The following is a 26,408-nucleotide window of genomic DNA, read 5'->3' as shown; positions in this document are numbered from 1 at the left end:
CCCGCTACGGCCAGTCCAGCCCTGATGCTTAGTACTTTTCAAAACACTATTTTGTAGTAGCTAAGCCCTGCGATTTTGCTATTCACTGTGTTTGTGACTGTAGAAGTGTTTTGTGCATTAGGTCCTTAGTTACTAAGGGCCATATGTACGGACATATTTCCCATAGACACAGAATGGGTAAACCCCCTTCATACATGTGGCCCGAAGCTGTTTTCCCTATCAGCACATTCCTAAAGCATTATATATAATATATAACATTAAGGAAATCAGATATTGAGTCACAAATGACAATTTCCATGAAGTCAGAAAATAAAAGATCCTGCAAAATGAATGCCTTCTTCAAGTTTGTTTTATTCTCTGTTTCAGACTACCACTGCACAGCAGTTCCCGAAAAATAGTAGAGACTACAAATGTTTAATTATATATGCCCTTTATCTCACTAGCAATAATTTTGTATCAATTTCAGAGAGAGATTTGAGCAACATGTCTTGCGAAAATGCAATTCTCAGACTGTTGGGCCAAAACACAAAATAACAAATCGGTAATGTTATAGGCAAACAAAGTGCAAAAAAAAAAAAAGGTTATGGATTTTTTTTAATAAGCAAGTCTACATTTTTAAAGATATGCTAGTTACTTAGGAGTTTGATAGTTTCCTTAAGTTCTTGGTTATTTAGGATTTTACTGCTGAAAAAGTTAATTAAAATAGTCTAAAAAGTTATCTAGGATTCAGTACTGATTTTACAATTCTTGTGATTTAGCATATCTTCACCTAGCAAACCTTTCGATTTGTAAATACATTTCTCCCAACGTTCGCAGCTTCATTAATGGGCGAATAATTATTTTCTTTACTTCATAAAACAGAAATAGACAGTCTGATCATCTGACACTTCCCCTAGTTGTTAAGTAGCTCTATATAATTTTTTTGAAATATTTTTTTTTTTACATTTTGCGGTTATACATATACAGTGCAGTTTATGACGGAAGTTGGCTCACAATTCTGTGTCTCAAGATGTTACATGATCTGATAAGGTACCACATAATACGTTATATCGTTACATCAATTTCGCGAGTTCTCTTTATCCAGTTCTTTGAATCTCGTATGCGTACCTGCAAGCTTTATGTGAGCCATACCCCCAGTCTGATTACCATAGTCTGAAAGCAGACTTAACTGAAGTTAAACAAACTAGTGATATGATGGTGCCTGTGTGGGTCGGTGGTTCAATTTCTGGGATAAACCTCTTTACTTTTCCCCCCCCCAGAGCGGGGTCCGTTCTCTCCGTACCCCCCGTCCATTCATTCCTAAATCGGCATTCCCTTCATGCAGTATCTGCTTCCTCCTATCCCAACCGGGTTGGTCCTGTGTCCTTAAACATTGAATCCCATGTCTGCAACCATGTCCCCTCTACCCTCCACCTTGGGATCTGGACCTCAGGCTTGCCCTAGGGTTTCTCTCCCTTCACCATCTCCTCCCATTTCATCAATATCTCCTCCCACTCTGGGGCAATGGGGGTCTGGCAGAGCCCTCGCTCCTCCTCTCTCTTTGGGATCTGTAGTTCCGCTCTGGCCCACTTCTCTACATCCCGTCTCCATTCCGTCAGTAGGGGGCATCTGGTGGATTTCCAACCCAGGGAGATCAGTCTACGGTATAAGACCAGAGCCAGGTCCAAAAAGCGACCCCTCACCTTCCCAGGCGGATGACCCGTTCTGAGGCCCAGAAGACACACAGTAGGGGTGTATGTCAATTCCGCTTCAAGCAGTCCATTCAGGTCTGCTAACACATTGTCCCTGCCCCGCTGGAGTTCAGGGCAGTTCCACGCCATGTGGTCAAAATCTGCGTTCACGTCATTATACCTGGGACATGTCTTGGGATCACCACCGTACATTAAGAATAAGCAGTGTGGGTGTAATTATATTGGGTATATCTCAGTCTAGTGTTCCTCGACACCCCCGTGAGTACGCTAATACCCCACTCCACTCTGAGTCTGTTATCTCGCCTCCCAAAGATCTCTCCCATCTCTCCCTTAAGGGTTGCATTGGGTCAGGAACCTCCTCCTGTTGGGGTCGGTACAATCTCGTAATACGGTGGGTATCATCCCCTAGTGTTAAGAGGAGGTATGATATTTGGTGAGTGGGGGGTTCTGCATTCACTGTCTCCCAGTGATCTCGTAAGATATGTGTTAATTTCTGGTATAGAAGAAATTGCCCCAGCGGAACTCCACCACTAATCACTAGGTCAGCAAAGGACCTCAACACCCCGTCCTGGAATAGATCACCCACTGTCTCCACTCCCGCCCTATTCCAAATCCCAAGTCCTGTACCCACCAAGCCTTCCAACCCAGGATCTAATATGAGTGCGGACAGCGGCAGAGCCGGAGAGTAGGGAGGCCCCACCCGTCTTGTGCATCTCTTCCAACATGACGCAGCTACTCTCGTCATCGGACTGTCCGTTTGGCGAGCCACCCTTTTGTTAATCATCTGCGCTATGACCCGATCTGTGCCCTTTTCGCCGGTAGTGGTCCATCTGTCCAGACATCCCTTCCCTGCAAACTAACCGGCTACCCATTGCAATTGACATGACAAGTAATAAGTCTCAAAATCTGGGACTCCCAGGCCCCCCGCTGACGTTGGTCTACAGAGGATCGGGAGCGCTGTGCGCCTGTGGCCCTCATCCCAGACAAGGTCCCTAAGTAGTGAGTTCAATTCCCAGAACCATGCCGAAGAGATTAATAACGGTAGATTAGCAAAGTAGTAGAGGAGGTGGGGCAACATAATCATTTTAGACAAGGATATTCTAGCCATTATGGATAGTTTTAACGAGCGACAGAACCCGACCGAGGCCCTCAAGGAGCGGAGTGCCTTACCAATGTTCCCATCCCGCAAATCCCCGACTTCGTGGTATACTTTTATGCCCAGATACTTAAAGGTATGTGGAGCCCAAACCACGTCCTCCGGAGAGGAGGAAGGCCGTTCTGTGTCATGGGAAAAACAATTGTCTTTCTTCTATTGAGGCATAGTCCTGACAGTGTTCCAAAATGGTCCAGAGTCAGCAAGGCCCAAGGTAGGCCTGACTCCCCGTCCCTGAGGTAAATGAGAATGTCGTCGGCGTATAGTGATATGATATGCTCTGATTGACCCCATTCTATTCCCTTACCCACACCCCTGCTCCGCATCCCGGCCACCAGCGGCTCGATGGCCAGGGCGAATAGTAGTGGCGATAACGGGCACCCTTGTTGCGTTCCCCGGTGTATTGGATAAGTATCTGATATTGTTCTGCCCGTCCTCACCCTCGCTAACGGGGTCGTGTACAGTAGGTCCACCCATTTTATCCAGCCTTCTCCCATGCCCATCTGCCGCATCACTGTTCTTAGGTAGTCCCACCTAATTGAATCAAAAGCTTTCTCAAAGTCCACTGCGAGCAGCACTCCCGCAGTGGGTCTCTCCTCCTCAGGCATGTGTAGAATAGCGAAGAGCCGCCTCAAATTCAGGGATGTGCTGCGGTTCGGGACAAAGCCATTCTGATCTATATGCACTAACCCAGTAATGTGACGTAGCAATCTATTGGCCAGGGTCTTACTAAGGATTTTAAAATCGCTGTTCAGCATCGATAAGGGACTAAAATAAGTGACCGAGGCTTCCCTGGACTTCGACTGGTAAAGGGACTACCAATGCTTCCCTGAGTGAATCTGGTAATATGCCACGATGTAGTGCTTCCGTGAACATCACCACCAAGGGAGGGGCTAACAATGCGGAATATCTTTTGCAAAAGTCCATTGGGAGTCTGTCCGTCCCTGGATTCTTCCCGGGGGCCGAATGTGCTATGGCATCCTGCACCTCATCCAGAATCAGCAGGGCACCTAAGACTGTCCTGCTCCTCTAGCATTAGTGTGGTCAGAGGGAGTGGGTGTAGGAAATTATCTAGTTCGTCTGTCCTAAGTTCGCCTGGGGCTCTATAGAGGTAAGTGTAGTAATCTTTGAAGGCATCGTTTATGGATCCCGGTTTACATAGCCGTTCCCTCCCTCTGCCATGTACACTTGTGAAGGGTTCACCATCCCCTCCTAATCTCACTAGCCATGCCAGCATCCTACCTGATCAACCTTCCTCAGCCTGAAGTGAGGCTAAATATTTCTGTTGGTTATGACAGCGGAGCTGTTCTTCCACCTGGGTGTAGGACTTCCGTGCCTGGGCATACTCTTCCTGATCTGTATCCCTATTCCCCCTTCTGCGCTCCCCCTTATGTATTATTGTCTCCAGAGTGTTCAGTTCTCGTTCTAGAGTAAGCCTCACTCCGACTGTCTGACCCATGCAAAAACCTCTTGTTGCCACCTTGAGGGCCTCCCATTCCAAGGATCTGGAAGAAGCAGATCCCTTATTAATCTTAATATGGTCAGCTAAGTACAGGCGGAATGATTCTCGGTCTGTTTGATCCTCTAAGGAATCAGGGGTCAGTCTCCACATCGGGACGGGGGTCTATCCACTGTCGCCCTCCAAGTAACAAGTAGGGGGTTATGGTCGGATAATGTGCGAGCAAGATATTCTGAGTGGGTCATTCCCTGTACAAGGTCTGCTGTACATATCACTCTGTCTATTCTAGTGTGCACTCTGTGCAGCCCCGAGTAGAATGAGAAATCTTTTTCGGTGGGGTGTTGTTCACGCCATACATCCAAAAGGCCCCACGCATTCATCCATTCTCTTAATTTTGTCGCTACTCTGTGTGTCGCTGCCCCGGTTATCGGTGGAGAAGAACGGTCCAGGTCTACATCTACATCTACATCTAATACTCCATTGAAGTCTCCACCAATTAGCATCCCCCCGATTTGCTGACGAGTGAGGTGGCTCGATAATTGCATCATAAAGGTGACCTGGTTCTGGTTGGGGGCGTAAACACTGCCTAGGACAATTGGAATTCCGTTAAGCCTCCCCTCCACTATCACAAACCTTCCTTCCCGGTCTATATCCTTGGATATTATTTTGAATGGAACCCCAGCCCGGACCCAGATCAGAGCGCCCCTCGCATACACTGAGTAACCAGTGGCGAACACTTACCCCCTCCACCTGCGTCCAAGCTTCTTTGCTTCTCCTGTGGTTAAGTGGGTCCTTGTAGCATTGCCACTTGTACACCCCTCCTTTTCAAAAAGGACAATATTCTATGTCTTTTGGCTGGAGATCCCATACCCCATATGTTCTATGTTAGTATGTTATATTCTGCCATGGAGATGTCTTATAAACGTTACAGTCTGCCCGGCCCCGCTCTGGGTACGATCCTCCCTTGATTCCGAGCGTAAACCTGAAATCATCACTCCACCTTGCCCAGTGCGCCATCAAGATTTGTAACTGTAAAACCCAACTCCCTCTCCCCGGGGGGCGCCTCGCAAACAGTAGGTTGTCCAGACAATTGTGCAACAGTGCAACATGTTCAACAATGTGTCCAAGATTCTCGCCAGTCTAACTGAGTGGACGAGAATTCAACTTGGTGGGGGGGGCCATATCCAGAGGGGCCTCATTAGTACAATTCACCTCACCCCAGGATCGGGATATAACCTCTGCTTTCCAAGCTCGTCCGAGGTCTGCGGGGCCACCCTCGGAGCCCTCGTTGAAGATTACGAACAGCCCATGGAGGACACGGCCATGTCGTCCGACTCCATCCCGGAGCCCCCCTGGGGAGACGCCTCTCTGCTCATGGATGCTGCCGCCTCCAGGGCTGCCCTCCTTCCAAGTTTTTTCTGTGTCTGCGTTGGGATCCCACAGGTGCGGTCCCTGTTCCTCCATCTTCCCGGGCCCCTTCGGTTTCTGTTCTCCCCTGGGTTGTCTCTCACATGCTGGGCCCATGGACCTCCATGGGCTTCAAGCCATTCTCATGCCTCCTCGGGGGTCTGGAAAAACAATGATTTGCCCTCCAGCATCACTCTTAAATGCGCCGGGAAGAGGAGCGAATACTGGATCCTCTCCGCTCTAAGGGCCTTCTTAACCACCAAATGTGAGGCTCGCCTGATCTGGACCTCAAATGTAAAATCCGGGAATAGCGTCACCTCCCCGTTCGCAACTCTGAAAGGGCCTGCTTCTCTGGCTCACTGGAGCAGGACGTCCCTGTCTCTGTAATGCAGTACTCTGGCAACCACAGCTTGAGGTGGTCTGCCCGGGGCAAGGGGCCTCGAGGGTACTCGGTGCGCTCGTTCAAGTGTGAAGAACGGGGTCAAACTATCTGGAGCCACCACTGTGCGCAACCAACTCTCCAGAAATGCCACCATATTCAATCCTTCTGCTCCATCTGGCAAACCGATCACCCGCACATTGTTCCTTCGATTTCTCCCTTCTGCGTCCTCCGCTCTCTGTTCCAGCCGCTTCACTCTGTCGTTTAGTTTCGCTACCATGGCTGTTAGGTCTTTTTGTTTGGGCGTGAGGTCTGCCAGTGTAGTGTCTGCCTCTTTGACTCTATCCGTTAATTTTTGGTGGTCTGCCCTCAGGAGTCCTACCTCTACAGCGACTTGATTGATGTTGTGCTGTAGCGTAGCTTTGGTGTCCTCAATTGTACCTAGGATTTTGGTCTAAGGTATCCTGCACTCTGGACTGCGAGAGGTCCTGTGGGTCTTCCCCTTTGCCGTCCACTGGTGTCGTACGATCCATGGCTTAATTTTTGTGCCGGTTCTTGGATGACATAGGATTGCAGTACTTTACACCAGTATTGGTAAGAAAATTAAAAATCTGCTACTTTAGCGGCTCTTCAGTTAGGGGCCTCTGTTATAATAGACTCCGTTCCGTGTCTACCATGGCCTCATGAGTCCCAAATCAGCCTACCAACTCAGCTATAACTTGACCTCCTTAGTGTGCACCCTTCTGTTCACTGGGCTCTCTTTTAGGGGTTCTGCAGCCCTTCTCGTTGTCTCCTGCAGCACCGGATCACGGTCTCTGCCGCCACCTTCCTCCAGCATTCCCCAAATGGCCACAGAGTGACTTTTGGTGCGGCGTCAGTGGTTATGAGTCCCCCTCGCAGCCCCTCTCACACTGGTCCTATTCCGCTTGCCCGGTCCGTGCCAGTGTGGTGTTCCCTGCCCCACCACTTCACCCTCGTTATATTAGAGGGGAGGAGGCTCGCACTGGGGCCCTGCAGAATGCAGCCATTGTGAGGTCGCCCAGATGGCCTCGGGCGCCTCTATTATTCTGCCGGGGCACTGCCCCACTCTCATGGATCTCCAGTACTGCTCCTCGCCGGGGAGCCAGGACCCCACCCCGGCAGCAGACAGGCCACGCACCCCGCGGTTCCTCCAGTATGCGGGGCACCTTGCCCCGCCCTCCGCTGCGCGTCCTCAATAGGGTCAGCCTTACGATCCATAGTTTCGCTCCTGTGCCGGGTCTTGGAGGACATCGATGTAACAGGGCTTTATACTAGAATTGTCAGGTGGTATATAGTCTTTCAAAATAATAACTCATTCAACCGGCGTCTCAAGCCTGAACATGCTCCAGTTTGGGCTATTGGACCGAGGCGACAGTATCCCGGTCCACCAACCGGTCATTCCCTCAACCACCACTGGTTAGCAGCCGTTCTGTATGTCCGTTGTGGCTATATGAACCTATTTGGGCGTGGCTGCCTCCATCTACCAAGGCCAGTCAGGGAGGCAACGTGATGTTCCACTCACCGCCACAGAGTGCAGTCCATAGTCCACGAGGATCACCCTCCAATAAACATGGGTATCTGCAGCACACCTCTCACAGGGATTCAGCAAGCACGCTGACTATTGGACATAGTCTCCCCTTAGCGTCCCTCCAGAAGCTGCGGCGGTCCCTGCAGCGCTGCACAGGTGATAATGATGGGTTCTTCACATCGAGCCCTGCCACAGGCCCGGGCCCATGAGTGTCACAGGTAGCAGAAGGGCGACCCCCCTCACACGCCCGCTGCGCCTCCGCAACCTCAAAAGGGCCAGAACGGCCTCTGGCGCTTCGCACTCTGCAGTTGGGGGCGCGTAGTTCAATGCCCCAGGTCACTGCGCCACTCTCGCGACCAGGCTCCGATCCTCGGTCCGGTCCTTCGCAAGCACGACGTGTGGGGGGACCATACACCCTCTTCCCCCACACCATCAAAATAGGGCAAATCCACAACGCCCACGACACCCAGACCGAACAGCAGCACCCCTCGAGACAAGAGCCCCCAGACCCGGCGCCGCCGTCACCTCTCTTGACCAGTTCAGTTTCAGCCGTGGACAGGCGCGCCACACTACGCAAGCCCCCGGCCTCCAGGACTCGCTCCTGGCCTTGGTAGCTCCGTCCCAATGCACTCGAAAGGAATCGCTCCAGGAAGCTCGGAAGCGGGCTCCGCTGCTCGCCGCCAGTCCCCACAGGTTCCGCTCCAGGTATTCACACGGGCAGCTCCGGGGTCGGGCTCGATATTCCGGATTAAAGGCCCCTCCGGAGCCAAGAAATTACGTGTGCGCCATCTTTGGCTGCTTGGCCACGCCCCCAAGTAGCTCTATATCATATGCACAATCTTCAGATAGTATTTAATTTCGACTACCAGTACTTTGCGGGCTGGGATTGTTATACCCGCACCTTCGATGATAAAAACGAAACTAAAAATGCAGAGCGCTGTTGACTGCAAAGCCTGGAATGGTTCTGTCACAAATGACATGGGGTTAGGGTTACTGAGCACCTTTGTTTCTGTAGAAAGGGTACTGTTGGACATATATCCTAACATCAGGCTTTGTTCCCTCGCTATACGGAGGAGATAGAGAGATAGGGAAGTAAGAAAGTAAGAAAGGAAAAAAAAGAGAGAACAAGCATTGGCATAGCCAATAGGTTTTGCATTTGTTTTTTCTTTCCCATTCTATCTTACTATCTAACTAGATTATAAATATTAGTAAAGTGTTGTAATAATGTTTGTTTTAAGTTTGATAAACTGGTAATAGTTGTTTATGTAGTGATGATTATTGAATTAATATACAACAAACTATTAAAGGTCTATCAAATTTAAAGCAAATATTATTACAACATTTTTCTAATATTTATATACCAGTTAGATACTAAGATAGAATACAAAAGAAAAAACTATGGCAAAACCTTTGCCAATGCGTGTTCTTAAATTGCAGTGTACACATTGCTCTCTCTCTCTCCCTTCAATACAAGTTAAAGTATATCGGATGCACATACATGCAAGACTCAGTTCTTTCCAGCATATTTTCATTGAAATATGAGCATGAAAACAAGTATTCAGGTCAAAACAGCAAAAAAAGGGTTTATCGAGCATACCGTTTCATTTGATGGCCCTAGCCTTTCCTTTATATGGCTTATTATTCACGTGTTCACCAAAAAAGAAAAGAAAAAAGGTTTTCTCCCACAGAAAACGCCTGCATTGCCTAAAGCACGGACATTTCTATGCACAGCATCTATGGCTGGAAGAATTATTACACACAAGCATACAAATCATGGCACCTGCATCATAAAGAGTACGGAGCCCGTTGGCTTCACAGTGAGCAGTCTGCAGCCATGTGTTCAGGATTCACCAAGAAGAGTGCAGCCAGGAATTAGCTGACATAATGTTGTTATACTGCAAGAGACACACCCTCGGCCCACTCCTGCTTGGACAAAGAAACCTAGGAACGTGCAGCCAGCAACTACCGAGATGGCACAGATGCATACACATTTAATCCAGGTCTTGCCTAGAAAGAATCAGACCGGTGCCTGGCAGCAGCCCCCATACAGATGTAGTGTCAGCACTACTGGTTATGCTGGTCAAACCCAAGGTCACATCTCCTTTCACCTGCCTACATAAGGAGCCATCGCAGTGTGCACTGTTCTGCATTTCCTGCTGAATGCAGACTATGTGTGAAAGTGTGCACACTTGCTTTCTTGCAGTGAGAGGAAAAGCTGTGCCGAGCAGTCTACAAACTTTCCTCCCGTCCACCCCGACAAACTCTGGAAGCCCGACCAGGGGCGGCTCCTCCATAAGGGCGGAGAAGCGTCACCCCACCACCACCAGCAGCCGCTGCAAATACTTTCACAAGGAAGGGATAATAAATTGTGTTTATTTTCCCTTCCTTGTGAAAGGGGCAGGGCATTGGGGGGTCGCAAGCAGAGGGAAGTGCATTGTGCACTCCCCTCAGAGAGCATGTGTGTTTGGCTGGCCAAACACATGTGCACAGGGCTCTCTGCATCCCAGCAACGTAGTTGCTGGGCTGGGGAGAGCCTCCACAGGCTTCCAGTCCACCTGGCAGCACCATGGCTGGGTGTTCCCAGCCAATCCTGACGCTACTTTGAGCAGCGTCAGAACTGGCCGCAGGGCAGGCTGGGAGCCTCTGCCTGCAGCCTGAGGAGACAGAGGAGCGGCGGCGCGGGTGTGGAGGTAAGTTTTTAAACATTTTATTTTAGGTTATTAATTCCCCCCAGCACGCGCAGCCCCGCCCCCAGGAATCCCCGTGAGTTCCAGCTGAGCCCGACTCTTCACACACGTAAAACATCTTGTATCACTTTGGAGTCTGCGCCAGAAACCAGAAAGCCCCGCAAAATGATGAAGAGACAGACAACTGCTATGAAAGACAAACTACAAAGGGAAAAACAATGCACTGTAGCACAATAGATTGTACATGACAGTTGATTTCCAGTTACATTTAGAAGAATAAGTGCAGTACTGAGGTGACAGATGGAACGCATGTGAAGGGTGGGGGGGCTGTGTGACGAGACCTCTGGGCCAGAGGTATCACAAACAGTCCCCATTGTTTGCATGAGGAAGCTATAGCTTGGAGTGTCAATTAATGAAGACAAAGCAGCCATGCAGCCCCCGACTCTTCGATCGACAGGGAAGGGGGAAACACACTTGTAGCAAAATAAAAAAAAGTATTTCCAGAAGTGCGTAGCTAGTGGAAGGACATTGGCCAGTAGCCACAATCAGTGACCGGAAGTTGTACTTCGGCCAAGCGCCATGCTACAGCATGGGCAGGCAAGAAAAGCAGGAAAATTAGAAGTGACAACGTGCTGACCAATGAGAAGCAGGGAAAGCAGAGCAACATTGGAATAGATCAATGGTAAGTTCAGCTAAGTAAAGGGTAGGTTCCAAGCCCCTTTTAAGATTTTGGAAGCACAGAGCGCAAGCAGGAGAGACCTAAAAAGTGCAGTCAAGATGCTGGGCAGAACAAGGTTCTCTCAGTTTCTCACTGGTGATCTTTGTCATCGCTCTGGTTCAATTTGCCTTGATGTCCAGCTGAGAAGTGCCACTATTCTGCAGTGACTACTCACAGAGGGAGGGAATGGCCTCAGGCTCACCACTGCACTGCATTTACATCTCATACAGAGGGTCGGAAAGGAGGTTTCAGAAGATGGTTACCATTGCTGTTTTTTTTGTAGGTGTCACTTCTCCTACAGGTTCTCTCGCCACATACTACTGTACCTACTAAGATGCTTAGGGCACTAACTACAATCTTAAGACAGGCATATCAACCATGGCAGTGACCATGAAACTCAGCAGTGCCACATTTTTCAAGTGAAGGAATAATCTTTACCTTCAAACTCTAGCCTGGTTGTGCATGGAGGTATCTTTGCAATCTTGATGAGAGAAAGGAACACTTGTGCAGTTCTCGGTACAGGCTACAGGATACCCTCCACATAAGGTATGCGCCGCCAAAATTAGCTGCTCAGACCCACCTTTAGGTATTGTAAATTATTCTAGGCTTACTGTTACATTGAATATGACTGGCTGTTAGGGAAGCTAAGTGCTACAACATCTGTCAGGCTTCACTGGGGATCTTAGGTCCTGCCTAAGAAGGCACATGTGATGTCTGTTGCAAAACATTTTGTTAGTTTACAGTGGGCTTAGAGAATGCCCATTGTATACAATTGGCTGGATTCATTGCCACTCTCATTTGCTTGCATCTTATTTGTCAGCTTCTGTAGGCTTCCCTTCCTCTTTTTGTGTTTGGCCCTCCCCTGAAGCATTGACTCATTACTTGTGTCCTTCCACTGCTTACTCTTCAGGAGCTACTTTTTTTTTTGTTTGAGCACTCTACGAAAGAACTAGTGTTTTCCAACTGTCTATATTTGTCCTCCTGTGTTCCTCTTCCACGCTCTTCCTTAGCTGCCATTCTTGCTTCTTCCCCCACTCACCTTCCCTTGCCGTTCTTGCTGCCACACTGCCCTCTTATCTGTTTGTTCTCCTAGCCCCATTGACCCACCCTTGGTGTCACCTTGCTTCCCCAGCAACTCCCACCTGTCCTATGTTTTCAGTTTGCTTCCTCATCCCGTCCTGCCTGCCTCCATTGTCAGCTTCTTGTCCCAGCACCTCCTCCCTGCCCTCCACTGTCAGCTTGCTGTGTCATCTCCATCTACCCAGCTTCCGCTATGTGCTTGCTTCCCTAGCCCCTCCCGCCTACTGCTCATTCGCTTCCTGAGCCCCTCCTGTCAACTCTCCATTGTGCATGTTCTTTCACAGCCCCTCCAGCCCACCCTCCATTGTCTGTGTGCTTCCCCATTGTCTCTTGTGTGTCCTCTACCCCACCCACATCCTTCTCTCGCACCCTCCCTCTGTGTTGCCTTGTCACCCCAAACTGTTTTTAATTTAAAAAAAAAGAAGTTCATTTATGCTGGCTGTGTTAAGGAGCTATTTTTTTTTTTTTTAAGAATTTTTTTTTTTTTGCCCTGCTGTAAAACAGTTGTACTGGTGTATACCACGGCTAAAAATCATTGCCAAAGCCAAACACTCATATAGGAGAGACCTATTGGCTTTGCCAAATCTTGTATTCATCATTTTCAGTGCTCTAACACACTTTGGCAAAGCGTCCATGGGCTGGTGAGACATTGAATACTAAATAAGCAAGGCAGACCATCGTTCCCTCATTTACTACAAAGAATTCAGTATCCCACTAGCCTCTACTATTCCAGCGTAATTAAGGCACACATATAACCAGACCAAAAAAACTGCAGTGTTTTATGTAAGGCCACAAGTCGCTGGAGTGCTCTTTCAGAGCTCTCACACAAAACCAAAAGTTTAGATCACATTCAAAGTCATTCCTATTTTATCTTCGTTCGTAAATGCTGTTTAGTGCCTCGAGAAGGCTCATCATTAAGAGCGCTCTACCAGACTTTTCTTTCCATAAAGTCAAAACAAATTGCTTCATAACATTTTTCATTTGACTTTATTATGCACATAGTATGCATTATTACAGGATCCCACTTTACCCAGAGGCATCTACTACTTCAACCATCTACACTTGTTTCTTTTGGTCAGTAACAACGGCGATGCTTGTAAAAGCCATACACATACACTTTGGGAAGTCTGTGAAATGCAATATACTTAAAATTACTATTAATCTCTGGCAACTGCAGACACCATTCTAGAAATGAACTGGACGTGTTTACAGAAAATAATTGTATGGATCTTTACTGTATGTGGAGTAGACCGTAATATACTAGTAGTTCTTCCTGGGTACCTGTTTGCCTTTGAAAAAGACCTGGAAAGACAAAAGCCTGACAGAAGAACTGTTTCGCCCACAATGTTCATTTGAGTAACGATTCCTCCTTGCGAGGTGAGCTCGGACGCCTCACAGCTGAAACCTCTGTCACCTTGGGTTTCAATAAAATGTACTAAGGTGGCTGATTTGTTTTTTTAACAGCAGTGGTTACTAGCCCCTGCTTATTCATATACTCCTAGGATCCACATACCTTTGTGGGAGTGCCAGTCCATTATAGGAGCTAGGACTGTGGCTATTTCATTCTTGTGTTTTTTCAATATTACGTGTATGACACTCTAGCAAGGCATCACATGAAACAGAGCTCTCACGAAATATGAAAAATCAGCACTTTTTTTTATTCTTGAAGCAGACACATCAGGTGATGCAAAAAAGGTGTGCTTTCCAAGAAGCCTTGATAAGTTGTAGGTTGGGAGAAGCGTAGCAAAACATGGATTTGACATTGATTTCATAATCTGCACGTCTTATTTGGAATTAGTTGAAGGCCATTTTTGTATCCTTGAAATTCTCGAATCTCAACCTGTCAATAGTTGAGGATTAAATCTAAGATATCCCTCTCAGGTGTGTTTGAAAATAGACACCTGCTTCCTTTTCCAGGGACCACTGCTCCTACTATCTAAAAGACAAATTAAAGGATAATCAATGGACCCCTTGAAGCAACAACCAGTGTAGCTCCGATCTTCACACCAGCTACTTCAATAGAGGAATAACAACAATCTCCAACAGGCACAACCTGGAGAAACCCAGCCCACATTAGCAAGAAGGCGTAGGGGATCAATGGAAAGCAGGAGTAGGGTGTCAGTTTCAGTAACAGGAGAAAAGCAGTAGCAGCAAGTAAGGCCTGTGGACGGGAGGACTACAGGCATGAGACAGCTAGCAGGAGCAACATGGTTGCCTCTAGCGCATACAATAATAAAGACTAATAAAAAACAAGTTTAGTCTGGAAGACGATTGGAGACCACCATTCTCAATGCCTGAAGACATGTAGAGACCTGCCTGGCCATTACAGGGAGTGCAGAATTATTAGGCAAGTTGTATTTTTGAGGATTAATTTTATTATTGAACAACAACCATGTTCTCAATGAACCCAAAAAACTCATTAATATCAAAACTGAATATTTTTGGAAGTAGTTTTTAGTTTGTTTTTAGTTTTAGCTATGTTAGGGGGATATCTGTGTGTGCAGGTGACTATCACTGTGCATAATTATTAGGCAACTTAACAAAAAAAAATATATACCCATTTCAATTATTTATCATTACCAGTGAAACCAATATAACATCTCAACATTCACAAATATACATTTCTGACATTCAAAAACAAAACAAAAACAAATCAGTGACCAATATAGCCACCTATCTTTGCAAGGACACTCAAAAGCCTGCCATCCATGGATTCTGTCAGTGTTTTGATCTGTTCACCATCAACATTGCGTGCAGCAGCAACCACAGCCTCCCAGACACTGTTCAGAGAGGTGTACTGTTTTCCCTCCTTGTAAATCTCACATTTGATGATGGACCACAGGTTCTCAATGGGGTTCAGATCAGGTGAACAAGGAGGCCATGTCATTAGATTTCCTTCTTTTATACCCTTTCTTGCCAGCCACGCTGTGGAGTACTTGGACGCGTGTGATGGAGCATTGTCCTGCATGAAAATCATGTTTTTCTTGAAGGATGCAGACTTCTTCCTGTACCACTGCTTGAAGAAGGTGTCTTCCAGGAACTGGCAGTAGGACTGGGAGTTGAGCTTGACTCCATCCTCAACCCGAAAAGGCCCCACAAGCTCATCTTTGATGATACCAGCCCAAACCAGTACTCCACCTCCACCTTGCTGGCGTCTGAGTCGGACTGGAGCTCTCTGCCCTTTACCAATCCAGCCACGGGCCCATCCATCTGGCCCATCAAGACTCACTCTCATTTCATCAGTCCATAAAACCTTAGAAAAATCAGTCTTGAGATATTTCTTGGCCCAGTCTTGACGTTTCAGCTTGTGTGTCTTGTTCAGTGGTGGTCGTCTTTCAGCCTTTCTTACCGTGGCCATGTCTCTGAGTATTGCACACCTTGTGCTTTTGGGCACTCCAGTGATGTTGCAGCTCTGAAATATGGCCAAACTGGTGGCAAGTGGCATCGTGGCAGCTGCACGCTTGACTTTTCTCAGTTCATGGGCAGTTATTTTGCGCCTTGGTTTTTCCACACGCTTCTTGCGACCCTGTTGACTATTTTGAATGAAACGCTTGATTGTTCGATGATCACGCTTCAGAAGCTTTGCAATTTTAAGAGTGCTGCATCCCTCTGCAAGATATCTCACTATTTTTGACTTTTCTGAGCCTGTCAAGTCCTTCTTTTGACCCATTTTGCCAAAGGAAAGGAAGTTGCCTAATAATTATGCACACCTGATATAGGGTGTTGATGTCATTAGACCACACCCCTTCTCATTACAGAGATGCACATCACCTAATATGCTTAATTGGTAGTAGGCTTTCGAGCCTATACAGCTTGGAGTAAGACAACATGCATAAAGAGGATGATGTGGTCAAAATACTCATTTGCCTAATAATTCTGCACTCCCTGTAGTTAAATACACTGCAGAAAAGCATATTCCCTGAACACTGCTTCTACCCAAGCAAGGGCAAATAATGCAACTTACCTGAATGTGTGTTGTGCAGGCACAAAGAATCTTTATGGTTAAAAATGACAGGCTCTTACGATTCAGGTGCCAGCAGGCAAGATTGTGGTCAACCGCTGACACACAGAACATACCGGCCTGCTAGACTTGAACTGCAAGATCCCAAATCAGACAGTATGAAACTATACATTATCCGACAACAACGATGCTTATCACCAAGGAAAAAAAGAGCAACCGCAAAGAAAATACAGAAAGGGCTATCCCAATAACTGGAAAAAAAATGGTATGCTCTCAACAGGAGCACTCCCAACACCTCCCTCTGACAAGGAAGCACTATCTGGCACAAAACATCCCACTAATTGATTTTCATACATTTCTTTAAATTTTAAATGCATTAGTCTGAATATTTAATATTTTGCTTTTAACTGTGTCACTGTTCCTCTGCTCTTCTGAATAGACGTTTTGCACTCAGGTTCGCTACTGCAGAAATAAGTTAGTGTTGTCATTTAAAAAAAAAAGCCTTGATTGATTTAAGCGTGACTCTGGACCTTGGAAGTGGCTGCTGGAAACTTTGCATTCAATCACAGGCCCACGCCTGGGTCAGAAACTCTCAAATCAACCTCAAAAACAAATTATGTGGGTTGATCTACCTTTGCTAATCCGTTCAATGAAGGGACAGAAATCAGATGACGTAATAAGCCAGTGTTGATCAATGAATGACCAGATACAAAATGATTAATCACTTTGTGTGAGCCTAGAACAAGCCTCCGCACCCATGCCTCGAATAGTTTCCACTTAGGTTCAAAGGATATCAAAGCACACACGGATGTGAAAGCGATCTTAGCTCGTTACACATAAAATAGTGAAGTAAATGGTGACTCTTATTCAGCAGTATGACATATCTTTACTCTGGATTAAGAAAACTATTCAGAAAATGTTTTGTGAAGCAAACCCTCTCTGTATACAGATTAAATATATTCTGAGAAAATCGCTGAGCAGTCCTTTATAAAGCAATGCATTTTATACTTTGTTCCTATCATGGTACCTGTGTAAAGGAAAGTGTTCTTACCATGTCGTTTCCACCGATGACCACGGATTGACATACTAGTCACAGCATTTCTTGATATTCTCGATGATGTAGGCGTGATTTCAACCTGAATACATCTTGTTCCATCTTTAGTTGACTTCAGAGCACCTGGAGGCAATGATGCCTTTATTGCATTAGCAACCTGAAAGGGAACACAGGTCTTGTAACTGAAATTCTTGTAGACAAAAAACATGCAAAATCAAAATATTGTTAAGACAAGTATACTATATTAAAATTATATAATTCTAAACTTTCCTGTTCGGCTAGAGGCAACAGGCTACAACTGCAAATGGTACATTAGAGTGTTTAGCACTAGCTAAATGATTGATGAGCTCGGTAACAATCGTAGATGTATGACTAACTTCGAAGTAAGTAATAGAACTACATCGTAAAAGAAGTCTTCTAAATGTTGGTCGGAAATCGTTCATAAACACTAAGAATAATCTGAAAATGTAACGGCAATGCATGAGCTGGTCTAGTACGAAGCTGGGTTGGACCCCTGCGAGAGTAACTAATGCTGCTAGAAATGGAGTCAGATGGTGGGTGGAGGCAGATGTTCGGGGCGAAAAGGTCACTAACACTTTCCATAAGACCAGGAGCAATTTTCGGTGTGCAGCTGAATTCTAATAAAGTTTGTATAATCATCATACCCGACTAAATTACAGAGCTCTGGAATTTACCATCTGATTGCACAACCAATTTCCACCTTTTGTTTATCTTTTCATAACGTAACAGAAATCAAGAAATACATCTGGACTTGACGAGCTGCTCATAACTGGAACTAGAAGACTTAAGAGCTTCGCCATTTTCATGTGCACTAAAAGTTATGCAAATGAATATTTCACTAGAGTCTGGCCATTTCCCAACACCTGTTTGATTTTGAATAAGGGATGCCTGTTACATCGAACATTACTTATGTACGTCTACTGATTATGTATTGCAATGCCAAACTCATTGATAGCTAAACTTGGGAACAAAATAACATGCAAAAAATGCTCTAATGGATAGTTTGCATGTCTATTAAATAGAGACACAGTGCATCATGTAGAAGAGTAGCTGACGTGTCTATTAAGGAGAGACACCGTGAAGGATATATGAATAGTTGAGATGTCTATTAAATCACGACACAGCGAAGGATGTATAAATTAAATAGCTACACGGCGAAAGATGTACAACTGCTTGATGTGTTTATTAAATAGTAACATAGTAAAGGATGTGGGTAACTGCAAAGATAAACAAATGTGTGTTTAGAGGAAAGATCTGAAAATTAATTAGGGCAATGAGCTATTTCAGGGAGGAGCAGAAACTGTACAAACTACATATACTGGCGGGCCATTTAGTGCTAGTATATCAGCAATCTTATCTGACACTATGCTTACATCTCAATATATATGTTTAGATGTCTTGAAATGTTTCTTAGCCAATTAGAGTTCTTATACAACACCCATCGTGGGACGAATCTTGCAGCAGAGGACCGACTTTGTTGCTTGAGCAAACTGGACACAAAGGATATATAGCAAGTATCACTGTTGTGCACTGGCTAGATGCTGGTCAGAAACGTCTTTTGGATAAACTCTTCAAAGCGAATAATGAGCATAAAGAGTGTGATGCAGTAAACTGTGCTGGATAGTCATTAGTAGTATGGCTGGTGTGTGTTAGTGTGGAGACCGGGACCCCAATATTCATTGAAGGCGAGAAAGGAAGAGGTGGGAAGGCATGAACAACTCCGCAAAATGCTGGATGTTCCGTACCAAAAGGTATGGATATAATTTTTTTGGGTTGTGTGTTACGTCACAGACTTGGGCGACATCTCCCTTATCCTTTCCAGACCAAGCCAGGACAGCTACGTTGGCTGTGGGGTTGGGCCTTCTTACAGTTATGTTGCTTTTATCACCCCTGGTGCGCGGACTGCTGTGGCTCAGGGCAGAGTCAACACAGCACATGAGGAAAGTGCCGTGGGAAAGGCAGGAGGCAGCCATGGATGGGATGAATGGCCTCTGTGGGACTTCTGGCGTAGGCCCCTCAGTCATGGAGGAGTCTCCACATTGAGCCCACATACCTCCTAGGATCAAGACCAACCACCTCCGTTGCATACTCCTCAACACCCGCTGAGCACGCAAGCACGCCATCGAAGTCTGGGACCAGCTCGACTCCACCTCCCCGGACGTGGCCTTTCTAACCGAAACTTGGAGGAACAACTCCTCAGCACCCGACATCGCCATAGCCATCCCGAACAGATACAAAGTCGCTCGCCGAGACCGCACCAACAGAACCGGAGGAGGCATAGACATCGTCCACAAAGCCACCCTCAAAGTCAAAACCACCCTGGACGACTCCTTCAGCGCCGCCGAACTCCTTCACTTCCAAATCCGCACCGACCCCAACACCATGCTCAGAGGAACACTCATCTATAGACCCCCAGGGCACCCTTCAGCAACGCCATCGCCGACCTGGCTAGCACCCACGCACTCGCCTCCACGGACTACATCCTCCTCGGGGACCTGAACTTTCACCTCGAAAACAACAATGACACCAACTCCACCACCCTGACCGAAAACCTCGCCAACCTCGGCTTCACACAGCTCGTCAACACACCCACCCACACAGCCGGTCACACCCTTGACCCCATCTTCTCCACAAGCAACCACGTCACCTTAAACTCTACTGGACTGACCACCATTGCATCCACTTCACCTTCAAGAAACAGACAGAAGACCACCTCACCGAACAACCACCAGACCGCCGATGGGGCAAAGTCACAGAATTTTAACTAACCAACGCCCTAGCCCAGAAACCACCCGTCAACCCCACCGACCCTGACATCGCGGCACACAACCTCAAGCTATGGATCAATGACTGCGCCGATCCCCTTGCTCCACTCAGAAAACCCTCCAACAACCACATCAAGAAAAAAGCCACCTGGTTCACCGACGACCTCCAAGCCTCCAAACGCCACTACCGAAAACTCAAGCAAATATGGCTACTCAAACGCACTCCAGACAACCACACGGCACTCAAGGATGCCACACGCAAATACCACCAACTCATCAGGCTAGCAAAAAGATCCTCCTTCAAAACCCACCTAGAAAACAACGCCCATGACTACAAAGACCTTTTCAACATCGTAAAAGAACTCTCCAGCCCAAGCGCAACCGTCAACGTCATCACCCCCTCCCAAGAACTATGCGACACCCTAGCAACCGCCTTCCACCAGAAAATCACTGACATCCATGACAGCTTCAACTCCCTTCATACCTCGGACACTCCTATTCCGCCCTCCACGAACTCCACCCGCTCCAGCCGACTGACCTCCTGGACCAGCATCAGCGACAACGAAACCTGCAAGACCATGAACTCCATCCACTCCAGATCACCATCAGACCCCTGCCCTCACCACATTTTTAACAAAGCAGACACAGCCATCTCACCACACCTACGGAAAGGCATCAACATCTCCTTCGAAACTGCAAGATTCCCGGAAAGCTGGAAACACGCCGAAATCAACGCTCTTCTCAAGAAACCAAAGGCAGATCCCAAGGACCTAAAAAAACTTCCGGCCCATCTCCCTGCTCCCTTTCCCGGCAAAAGTAATCGAGAAAATCGTCAACACTCAGCTCACTCGGTACCTCGAAGACAACAACATCCTAGACCCCTCCCAGTCCGGCTTCAGATGCAACCACAGCACCGAAACCGCCCTCCTCGCCGCCACAGATGACATCAGAAGCCACCTCGACAATGGAGAAACATCAGCCCTCATCCTCCTTGACCTATCAGCTGCCTTTGACACCGTCTGTCACCACACCCTAAAATCCCACCTCCACGCAGCAGGAATCCAGGACCAGGCCCTCGAATGGACCGCATCCTTCCTCACCAGCAGAACCCAAAGAGTCCGCCTCCCCCCGTGCCAATCCAAAGCCTTCAACATCATCTGCGGTGTACCCCAGGGCTCATCCCTCAGCCCGACACTGTTCAACATCTACATGGCCCCCCTCACACAAGTGGCCCGTCAGCATAACCTCAACATCATCTCCTACGCCGACGACACCCAACTTATCCTCTCCCTCACCAAGGACCCACATACCGCCAAAACCAACCTCCACGAGGGACTAAAAGCCATCGCCGACTGGATGAAGGACAGCCGGCTAAAACTGAACTCGGACAAAACAGAGGTCCTCATCCTTGGGCGTACCCCCTCTGCCTGGGACAACTCATGGTGGCCGTCCACGCTGGGTCCCCCACCGACAACGCACAAAACCTCGGCATCACCCTCGACTCCTCACTCTCCATGTCAAAGCAGGTCAGCGCCATCTCCTCCTCCTGCTACAACACCCTTCGCATGCTTTGCAGAGTTTACAAATGGATCCCAACAGAAACAAGAAAAACAGTAACCCAGGCCCTCGTCAGCAACAGACTTGACTACGGCAACGCCCTCTACACCGGTATCCCATCCAATCTCCTCCAATGCCTCCAACGCATCCAAAACGCCTCCGCCCGACTAATCCTCAACATCCCTCGCCACTGCCACATCACCCCCCCACCTAAGAGACCTTCACTGGCTCCCCGTCAACAAGAGGATCTCCTTCAAGCGCCTCACCCACGCACACAAGGCACTCCACAACACCGGACCATCATACCTGAACAACAGACTCAGCTTCTACACCCCCACCCGGCATCTCCGCTCCGCTAACCTCGCCTTAGCCTCCATCCCCCACATCCAACGCAAATCGTCCGGCGGAAGATCATTCTCGTTCCTCGCCGTCAAGACCTGGAACACCCTCCCGCCGGATCTACGACAGACCCAGGACCTTCTTTCCTTCAGAAAACTCCTCAAGACTTGGCTCTTCGAGCAGTAGCAGCACCCTCCCACCCGCGCCTTGAAACCCTCACGGGTATGTAGCGCGCTTTACAAATTGATTGATTGATTGAGAATTCTCATTGTGAAAATTCTGCCAAGAGTGTGGAGACTCCCCCACGACTGCGGGGTCCCTGTAACAAGAACAGAGGGCCCTTGTGAATCAGTCCCCTAATGTGGAGTCAAGATTTCAGTGTAGGTTTATTTAATTCATCAATGCCATTTTGATATGTAAATTGCTCCATCCAGTCTTAGTAGCAGTAAGCTTTTACAATGAAGGAGGTCATTCAATGACTGATGTCACAATACATCTCAAAAAGCAAGTAGACATCATCAAACAAAGCGACACTTGAAAATTACTACTGTTGGATACACTGTTGCAGGCTTGGAAAAAAAGAACTGCTTATTTTCTCTTCAGTGGACTTTAAACCTTTAACCCATGAGAGAGTGTGAACCATACCACAATACAAGTGTCGGCGATGGTGAATTAAAAAGAAGTGCATAGAAATATCCACTGCAGGTTACATAAATATTATTGGAACTTACTATGTCCTCGTATGGTCTAAATCTCGATTGTCAAGAGTCTGCACCATGAGTACTATAGGTTTACAGTGCACATCTGTGGACTGTTGCTCGGGGTACAGCACAAATGTGTTTTATTTGCTACAGCAGCTCTTAAATAAAAGATTCTAGTTTTAGTTCTGCAACACATGCTTCCAGCCCAAAGACTGTTTTTAAGGGGGGGGGGGGGCAGGGGCAGTGACCTGGCGGGCAACCAAGATAGCTGCATGGCACTGAAGCTCTGATGGAATCAGCACTGACTGTTGCTGAAATGGGTCTAATCTTCTATCCTTATTTATCCGAGGCAGTACACTGGCACTAGCAGTGTGGATGATGTGTGGCAGTGCCACAAATGGTGTGAACCGAGGCACGCTGCCTGAAAACATTGTGAGGTTGCAGCGGTGGCAGAAGTGAGAGGTTTTCTACTCCCCTGCGGGGCCCAAGTTGAACCAACCCGCATACTTCGCTCAGGGTGCGGACTGGACCAGATGCCTGTGTGGGGGCTAGGCATCACCAACTTGCCACGGAGCCTGCAGTGTGATGAGAATACAGTCTACCCAGTAATCCAGGGCAAGATACTGATGAAATCCCTGTAATGGGCTGCAGCCATACTGGGCCCTACACCCTCTGTTGTGGTGCGCAACCTCCCCCTCGGCCCCTCTTGCCTACACTGGAGATCATGGACCCTGGGGCCCCATGCCACAAATTCAGAAAAAAAGCAATAGCAATACTCTCCTGTTCGACTACTACCTGGTGGATCTCTGTGCTTGCTCTAGAGCCCAGACAACTAGAACTTTTAACTCTTGCCTCATCAACATATGCTCACCTCTGTGAACCTTGGGGGAGGCTTCGATCTGCCAGCTGCTTCACTGCCCATGATAGGTGGTGGCGAACATTGTCAGGTGGGACACGTTGGTGCTCCCATATGAGAGAGGCATATTTGGGGTGCCACATCTACTACCTGACGGCACAGTGCCAGTATGTGCACTACTGGTTCCAGGGGAATGCTGGAATTCCCTACAAAAAACCCGAAATGGATCTGGCCGCACCAACACCTTTGGCTTCTATCCTCCCTAGGGGGATCCGGGTAGATCCCAATGATATATAAACCTTGTCCACTATGTGCTGAATGTGGCAGAAACTTCAATGCAGATTGGGGAGCTTGATGCTCTACCACCCATCACTAGCATTGACCTATATCCCTTGGCTGCCTATCACTTGTGAAGCCCTGGTCAAACGCATCATGGCACGATCTCCACACATTTGGGGATCTTTTCCCAGGTTGCCATGCCATTGTACATTCCACTGCCACGCACTTTGCCACTGCCACTCTTATGGACTGCTTGTAATGCACAGTATAAATGGTGCGCTGCAACAATTTTGCCATTTCCACTTGCGCCAGACAAATTCCTTCCCTTGACCCTAGTAATAGGTGACAGTGGCGTGTTGGTGACTATATCATGCCAGTATGGCCTTGCTACCTACACATGTCATGAAACTCTAGGACAACTGGGAGGAAGACTTGGGGCGCCCCCTGACAGATAAGATACGGAATGCCTGCTGTACGCACACTAGACTTTTCACCTAATCTCCATCAAAAACGTATACACTTTAAATTTCTGACACAAGCTTATATCACCCCCACTTATCAACACAGATTTGATTGCAGGTGACCATCTGCCTGCCTCAAGTTGCATATAGCAGGACCAGACTTTATCCAAATGGCATGGTGTTGTAGACACATTGCTTTTTACTGGGGTGAGGTTTTCTCCAGACTGGGCCAGATGATGGATATTGCCCCATCCCGGACCCATTCCTGGCCCTGTCAGCTTACATACAGGATCTCCCGAAAAGCACTAGAGGCTTTATTGCAATGGCCCTCCTTTTAGCAAAGTGTGAGATCGCAATACACTGGGGTAGTGGACATCCGCCCACGGCCAAGTACTGACTCCAAAGCTTGGCATATTGTGATAACACCAGAGCGCTATACTTCTCTCCTCAGCCCCTACCTCCCAGGACTCTAATACCACGGACACTGCAGTTACACATCACATCTCACCCTCTGCTTTCTCATCACCTTGTCCAGCCAACTCTGCCTAGGTCTTCTCGGGTGACCCACAAATGATAGGCACATCACGTACAACGGGACACAGACTCCCCTCTTCCCCTTAAAACAGACTATCGGTTCTTATACGCTTTCATGCTAATTGTATGGTTATTAGTAGTATGCGACACACTGTGCTCTATGTTTTGCATTTCTCTATTTGTGTGTGTTTATTTGCGTCATCAAACATTGGACCTGTTCACAACGTCCATTACTTCGGTGACCTCTAAGGAACAACTATGCTCCATTGAGTATCGCAATTTTTCCCTACTTAGAATCCCTATAACGTTGGCAATTGTATGCTTTTTCAGTGCTTATTTATTCAACAGTATGCCATGTATACTGCTGCTTGCCTAATCTGCTCACTGTATATGACATTGCACCACTGTTGTAATTCATTATATGTATGTTTGTTTAAAAGACCAATAAAACCATAATTAAAGAAAATATAGTTTTTTAAATAAACGAGTGAATGGTAGCGACAACAACCATCACGTTTAAATAAGAAAGTTAGGTTTGTTCCACTGCTTCTGAAATGACTGAGTGAATTTGAAAAGTAACCACAGCAAATAATTACCCTACGACATCATCTAGACTCTGCCGCGCCCCATTACTTGTGGTCCTTATTAAGGATTTTGAACCCAGAACCGAGGCAGAAGCAAATGGTGGCAGTGTCCATGTTTAATTTATGATGCTCATCAGGGAGTAAGGTCAACAGGACTCGGGAATAGAAGCTGAACCCATGAGCACCACGTAACACATCAGGGCATGCAGTTCACCAGTTTAGGCACTGCTGGAGTGCTGACTTATCAGGCAGACGTGCTACATGTGGGTTCTGCTACAACCAGGAAAGACATCTCTCTCCCTGACCCTGCATAGTAAAAAAGGTCTAGGAAGACACAGGTGAGGAAAACAAGCACTGGCAAAGACAATATATCTTGGCTACGCTGGATGTGTTTACTTTGTCAATGTTTTCTTATGGTATGTTGCATAGTATGGTATGATATGTTGTGCCTGTCATGGTATAATATGGCTTGTAACTACAGGGAGTGCAGAATTATTAGGCAAGTTGTATTTTTGAGGATTAATTTTATTATTGAACAACAACCATGTTCTCAATGAACCCAAAAAACTCATTAATATCAAAACTGAATATTTTTGGAAGTAGTTTTTAGTTTGTTTTTAGTTTTAGCTATGTTAGGGGGATATCTGTGTGTGCAGGTGACTATCACTGTGCATAATTATTAGGCAACTTAACAAAAAAAAAAATATACCCATTTCAATTATTTATCATTACCAGTGAAACCAATATAACATCTCAACATTCACAAATATACATTTCTGACATTCAAAAACAAATCAGTGACCAATATAGCCACCTTTCTTTGCAAGGACACTCAAAAGCCTGCCATCCATGGATTCTGTCAGTGTTTTGATCTGTTCACCATCAACATTGCGTGCAGCAGCAACCACAGCCTCCCAGACACTGTTCAGAGAGGTGTACTGTTTTCCGTCCTTGTAAATCTCACATTTGATGATGGACCACAGGTTCTCAATGGGGTTCAGATCAGGTGAACAAGGAGGCCATGTCATTAGATTTCCTTCTTTTATACCCTTTCTTGCCAGCCACGCTGTGGAGTACTTGGACGCGTGTGATGGAGCATTGTCCTGCATGAAAATCATGTTTTTCTTGAAGGATGCAGACTTCTTCCTGTACCACTGCTTGAAGAAGGTGTCT

At 47.0% G+C, this 26,408-nt stretch overlaps 1 protein-coding gene across 3 annotated transcripts in view; it reads right to left on the bottom strand.

Moving 5' to 3' along the window:
- Nucleotides 1-26,408, bottom strand: part of HYCC1 (hyccin PI4KA lipid kinase complex subunit 1) — a 361,690-nt gene that overhangs the window by 38,394 nt on the left and 296,888 nt on the right. For all 3 annotated transcript variants that reach the window (XM_069211534.1, XM_069211535.1, XM_069211536.1), the window contains exon 10: nucleotides 17,136-17,295. In XM_069211534.1, the coding sequence (XP_069067635.1) occupies nucleotides 17,136-17,295 (160 nt within the window). The remainder of the gene's footprint in view (nucleotides 1-17,135; nucleotides 17,296-26,408) is intronic.

Source organism: Pleurodeles waltl, chromosome 10, assembly GCF_031143425.1.
Source record: "Pleurodeles waltl isolate 20211129_DDA chromosome 10, aPleWal1.hap1.20221129, whole genome shotgun sequence".
NCBI classification, from domain to species: Eukaryota; Metazoa; Chordata; class Amphibia; order Caudata; family Salamandridae; genus Pleurodeles; species Pleurodeles waltl.
The sequence above is the reverse complement of the archived record's forward strand: the minus strand, read 5'-3'. Positions and strand labels throughout refer to the sequence as shown.